Source organism: Trichosurus vulpecula, chromosome 2, assembly GCF_011100635.1.
Source record: "Trichosurus vulpecula isolate mTriVul1 chromosome 2, mTriVul1.pri, whole genome shotgun sequence".
In the NCBI taxonomy this organism is placed as follows: Eukaryota; Metazoa; Chordata; class Mammalia; order Diprotodontia; family Phalangeridae; genus Trichosurus; species Trichosurus vulpecula.
In genome coordinates, this window is record NC_050574.1 from 5,810,873 (window position 1) to 5,817,176 (window position 6,304).

General features: G+C 40.7%; 1 protein-coding gene across 1 annotated transcript; it reads left to right on the forward strand.

Moving 5' to 3' along the window:
• Positions 1 to 1,283: 1,283 nt before the first annotated feature.
• LOC118835751 (vomeronasal type-1 receptor 1-like) lies at positions 1,284 to 2,126 on the forward strand. The gene has a single exon (XM_036742997.1). It carries the CDS (start codon positions 1,284 to 1,286, stop codon positions 2,124 to 2,126), a length of 843 nt encoding a protein of 280 aa, XP_036598892.1.
• The last annotated feature ends 4,178 nt before the right edge of the window (positions 2,127 to 6,304 follow it).

The window sequence follows — 6,304 nt, forward strand, 5'->3', positions numbered from 1 at the left end:
TCAAAGAGAACCAATGGCATCATGAGGGTGCTGTCTTGACTTGTGTGTGAATTGGACTGAAGTGAAACAGAGCTGCACAAAGTTATCAGCCTCACTCTCTTCCTCAGTCATCAAAGTCCAGTGGCAGGTCCAAAATTAAGTGATGGCCCAGAATTCAGTGGAGAACGTTGGCATCTTTGAAGCCTGAACAAGCTCTTGGTGTCCCACAGCACCAGTTTCAGCCACTTTTATGGCCACTGGAACAAATTGTTCTCATTTTTCCATTCCACCAGGGGAAGTCTTCACATGCTCGGGGTAGACATCTCCCTAACTCACCAACTGGTTTGAGAGCTATTGGTTACTCTCAAATGTGTTTAGCCTCTCAGTGAGAGTCAGAAAATGGAAAGAATGGGAAAAGAAAAGATTTAGGGTAAAAGCAAGTGCATTAATTGTGGATCAGACATCAAGAGATGAGTGCTCTTGAGTGAAAGGGGATTGATAGGGTTGAAGTGGGATATCTAGGGTAGGCAGGGTTCAGATGAGAGAAGATAGGAATAAGGGAATAGGTAGTGAGAGAAGGGGGTTATGATTTGTAAAACAACAGGTCTCTGTTCAGAATTAACAGGATGGGGAGAAGTGAGTTAGACTACCTCGAACTTTGAAGAATGAGTCAAGGCAGCATATCAGTGGATAGAAAGAGCTCTGTTGAGGGAGACAGGTTATTAGATTGTTCAAGGCTCTGTTTGTAGATCAAACTTCCTGACAAATGGTGCTGTGTCTTGTGAGACCCAGGAAGGCCCTCCTCACATTTGAAATGAAGCAGGAACAATATGGACTGGAGAAAATCTGAAGAATAGACAGGAAATGACAGTTTGAGTTAAGTCTTCTCTGGAAATAGCCCAGAGAGGGTTGGAAAGGCCAGGGGTGAAGTCACTGGCTGGCAGGTAATTGGTCTGGATCCCTGACTGATGTAGGACTCATTGAGAAGTCTTAGACTGAAAACAGCGGCCAGGGACTTGTGTCTAGAGTTAACTTAGGGCTTGCTGTGAATTCTCTGCACAGAAGAAGGGAGAGGTGTGTAGGAACAAAAGGTAGTTATGGGAATAATTTGTATGTCAGCTTGGTGGTAAGAAATATATGACATTTTTGGGGAGGTCCCAAGTACAGAGTAGATATGGAAGAAAATGTTACCCTCTTTCCTTTACCATATCATATCTCTCTATTTTGAAGTTCACAGAAATGTCATAAATTAATGAAATTTCTATATAGGTACATAATGATGTCCCTCCCATGACATTAAGAGCATGAGTTCTCATGCCATCCTCTTGAGTGTTGTCTTCAGCCTCCAGATTTTAATTGGACTTCTGGGGAACTCCTTCCTGCTTTGTTTCTTCATCATTACATTCTTTGTTGGACACAAACTGAGGCCCACAGACATAATTCTTGCCCAGCTGGTATGGGTAAATTCTTTGGTGCTCCTCTTTAAGGGCATTCCTGAGACAGTGGCAAATTTGGGCCTGAAGAATTTCCTGGATGACAATGGCTGTAAAATTGTGTTCTACGTTTCCAAAACATGTCGTGGTATTTCTATTAGTATGACCTGCCTCCTTAGTGTCTTTCAGGCCATCACCATCAATCCCCGTAGCTACAGGTGGGCAAAGTTTAAAGCCAAAGCCACAAAGTCCATCATCCCCTGCAGTCTTCTCTGCTGGTTCTTGCAACTTCTACTCAATGTAATTGTTCTAGAGAAAATTCAAGGTCCAAGGGCATCCAGTAATGGCTCAGAGATACTCAGTTATGGATACTGTATTGTTTTAGAAGAAACTTCAATTAGTACTGAATTGTTTGTAATTGTGGTTGCACTCCCTGAAGTTGTGTGTCTGTGGCTCATGGTTTCTGCCAGTGGTTACATGGTGTGGCTTCTGGACAGGCATCATAAGCAAGTGAAGCAAATACACATGACCAGCCTTTCCTCAAGAGTTCCTCCTGAGATCAAAGCCACTCAGTCTATCCTGCTTCTGGTGACCACCTTTGTCTGCTTTTACGCACTCAATTTCATTTTTTTTCACATATATGCATTTCAGAAAGCCAAGACCTTGGTTGGTGCAGTGCTCTGCCTTTCTGGGTTCCTGTTTCCCAACTTTTAGCTCATTTGTGCTGATCAACAGTAACACCCACATTCAAAGGTACTGCTGTGGGCTTTAGGGAAGAATCACCCCACGACTTTTGATTTTGATTGTATCTTCAAAGGTAAACATAGGATATGGCCAATAGTGCATGTTAATACATAGTGACTGAATGACAGGCAGATCTTTACCTTCAAGGTTGTCAGGGTTTCATTTTGTCCCATGGTTCTTATCTGATGGCTCTTGAAAATATCTTCCCAGGACCTTTTTCCAAAAGTATGCCTATCTAGAGATCCCTTAAGGTCTTTGGTAGCCAGGTCAGTGGCTGAACTCAGGATTATTCTCTGATTTACAATTCTCAGTGTTAGCCCCAGAATCACTGGATACCAGAGTTGGAGTGGACCAAAGAGAAAGAAAACCTGCTGGTATGAATACCTGAAAAACAATTCCTCAGTGTATTTGATGAAGGTCTTATAAACAATGCTTGAACACTTCCAGGGAAAACAAACCCACAACTTCCTTTAGCCAATCTTTGTTGGGACAGAAATAAATATTGGGAAATGTTTTGTTTTTCCTCGCCCCAAACTGAAATCTCTTTCTCTCTGTGATTTGGATTCATTTCTCCTAGTTTTGCCCTCTAAGTCCAGATGGAACCAATTTAATTTCTCTTTCATCTGATAACTCTTCAAGTATTTTAGAAACTAAATTAAATCACTAGGCCCTCTATTCTCCACACTAACCACCTTTCAATCAGCCACCAAAGCCATTTTCCTAAAGTGTAGATTCTACCATGCCCTTGTGTTGGCAAGCAAAATGGCCTTTGTTTTCTTTGAGTAATTCAGTGTATTTCATTGAGCCTTACTAGGTGCTAAGTCCCAGGCCCAAACCCCTATTAGGTGTGGAACCTATGTGGGTGTGGATTGGTGCCTGGGGTGGGGCCCAAGGTGGGGCTGGCTAAGGGGAGGTGCTAACTCCAGAGCCATGCCCGTCTTGAGTCTTACTAAGTGCTAAGCCCCAGGCTCTAACCCCTATTAGGTGTTAACCTAACCTATGGGTCCTAAGGGGAGGAGCTAACTCAAGAGCCAATCATAGCAGCCTAAGTTCTGGTCATTCAGATGACATTCGATGACATCTGAAACCCTATAAGAAGAGAAAACAGAGCCATTTGAGCAGGGCTCTCACTTGTGGTGATGCTGAGGCAGAGACTCCAGGCAGCTGTAGCTAAGGAGCCCTCCAGCTTGTAACCTGGGTGCTGAGACTTTGTTAAACTCTGGTAACTATGTATTGGGATTTGAATCAGACAAGGTCTGTCTGTTGATGTTTGTACTTTGTTTGTATTTGTTCTGAAGTTCAGTGTGCTGGCTTTTTTCCCTGAACTAAGTGAATGCTATTTGTATGCTGAATTAAAGTAAGCTTGTCAACTCCTTAACCTTGCTTTCCTTAGTTAAGCAGATCAAAAGAACCTGTGCTTTCGCAGTATGCTGGCAGCTTTCTGGGTGCTGGCTGTTGGTGGGCCTTACACCCCCACAGCAGCTGCTAGCCGGATTGTTGAAACAGCCCTCCCCCTACCCTATAAATGCCAGTGGCTCCCTGTTGACTCCAGGACCAAATACAAAATTCTCTGTTTGACATTCAAAACCCTTCAGTAGCCTCTTCCTACATTTCCAGTCTCCTTACACTTGACTCACAGATGTATACTTTTTGGTCTAGTGATGCTGGCCCCCTGGAGATTCTAGTGATGACACTACCTCTAGGGTCTGTGAATTTTCTCTGGCTATCTCCCATGCCTTCGATGCTCTCCCTTCTCCACTCTAATTACTGACTTTTCTGGCTTCCTTCAAGTCCTAACTAAAATTCCGCCTTCTAAAGGAAGCCTTCCCCAAACCTTCTTAACTCCAGTTAACTTTCCCCCACTAATTATTTCCTATTTATCCTTTGTAGAGCCTGCTTGGTAATACTTGGTTGCATCTTGTTTCCCTCATTAGGTTCTAAGTTACTTGAGGGCAGGGTCTGTGTTTTGTCTCTTTTATATCCATAGGTTTTAGCACAATCTCTGGCACATAGTAGACACTTAATAAACGTTTATTGGTTGATTGAATTCATAAAAATGAATTGCACAGGGCCTGTACACCTCCTGGAATCAATCAAAGTCACTATAAGTGAGAGTTGGTCAGAAGAACTTGTAAGTCAGTGAGATGCTACCTCAGAACCAAATTGATATTCTAATGGTCTGAAAGCTGAGAGGAAAGGAAAGTTGGAAAATACCAGCCCTCGAGAGGCAGATAAAAAAAGAAGAAAATAAATAGGACTGAGCTGGACTGAGCTGAACCAGAGAAATGAGATATCTAGGAAGCTCACCAACCTTCCAGATTGATACTACCTCTTAGTGTATATCAAGATAAATATCAAGTAGATACATGACTTTGACATGAAAGATGACATTTTATGTAAATTAGAGGAATAATGAAGAAATCATTTTTCCAACCTACGGATAGGGAAGAGTCTACAAGTAAATAAGCAATATAGCAGATCACAGAATATTTAAGGAAATTATTGGATTATATAAAATTTTTAAAGTTTTTGCAAACCACATCAAATGAAATTCATTTTGAAAGACAACAACATAACTGGGAAAAAATCTTTGCAGCAGTTTTCTCTGTTGTATGGGTCTCATATTCAAGTCTAATATTAAGAATGAGGTTTCAGAAATGGCTAAATCCTGTGTCTCCCCTATATTAACAATTAATTATTTAATAATCTAATAATCATTCCTCTCACATTCATCTAACTTTCTGGTTATTAGCCAGTACCGGGTAATTCTGATATTCTTATATTAGAGTTTAAGATCTGGTACTTCAAAAACAAACACTTTCGAAAAGGGACAGGGTCAAGGGAGAAAATTCAATAAAGGGGGATAGGTTAGGAACGAGAAAAATATAGTTAGTCTTTCACAACATGAGTATTGTGGAAGGGTTTTACATAATGATACACATGTGGCCTATGTTGAATTGCTTACCTTCTTAGGGAGGGTGGGTGGGAAGGGAAGAGGGGAGAGAATTTGGAACTCAAAGTTTTAAAAACAGATGTTCAAAAACAAAAAAAAAGTTTTTGCATGCAACTAGGAAATAAGATACACAGGCAATGGGGCATAGAAATTTATCTTGCCCTACAAAACAGGAAGGGAAAAGGGGATGGGACAGGGGTGGGGGTGACAGAAGGGAGGGCTGACTGGGGAACAGGCAACCAGAATATATGCCATCTTGGAGGGGGGGAGAGCAGAAATGGGGAGAAAATTTGTAATTCAAACTCTTGTGAAAATCAACGCTGAAAACTAAATATATTAAATAAATTAAATAAATAAGAAAAGAATTTTAAAAAGATCTGGTACTACTATGCCTCCTTCCTTTACATTTTTAAAAATTAGTTCCTTTTATATCCTTGACTTGACCTTTCAATCTGATAGGTATTTTCCCTATGTTTCCCAAGTGTTTATGATGTGATTTTTTATATTTAGGTCATGTGCCCATTTGGAGCTTATCTTTGTATAAAATGTGAAGTGTTGGTGTAAATCTAATTTTTTAAATTAGATTTTGTTGCACAATTTTTCCCAGCAGTTTTTTGCAAACAAAGCCCCTATCCAACTAGCTGGGATCTTTGTGTTTATCAAATACTAGAGTACTAGACATATCTATTGTTGTGTTTAAACTGTTCCATCAATTACTCTGTATTTTTAAACCAATAGCAAATTGTTTTGAGAATTATAACTCTGTAGAATGGTGAAAGGTATGGCACAACTAAGCCCATTTTCTTTCCATTTAAATCTACTTGAGTTCTTTCTAAAGAACCTCTTCCCCTAATCATACCCTCCCATTCTTAGTAATTCTGACTACTTGCCTATCCACCACTACCTGATATCTAATTATCATTCCTCTCAACCCACATCCCTTTACAATGTCCAACTCTCGAGCTACTTACCCCTTCCACTGTGCTGTCTGAAATACCTCAGTCACTTTCCTCTTAAATCTTTTCCTTCTCCACTCCTTCCATCTTCTGGTATTCAATGAGACCTGGATCTCTTTCCAGCACTAATTTTACTTTTACTCATACCCTCCAATTCACTGGCTGAGGTGGGGGACTTGAGAAATTCCTTGTTCTCCATTGCTTCTTCCAGGTTTTTTTCTCTACACCATCACTCGGCA

Bases quoted from the DNA above. Each gene is read 5' to 3' on its own strand.
- LOC118835751 (XM_036742997.1), top strand. From the start codon at position 1,284: ATGAGTTCTCATGCCATCCTCTTGAGTGTTGTCTTCAGCCTCCAGATT.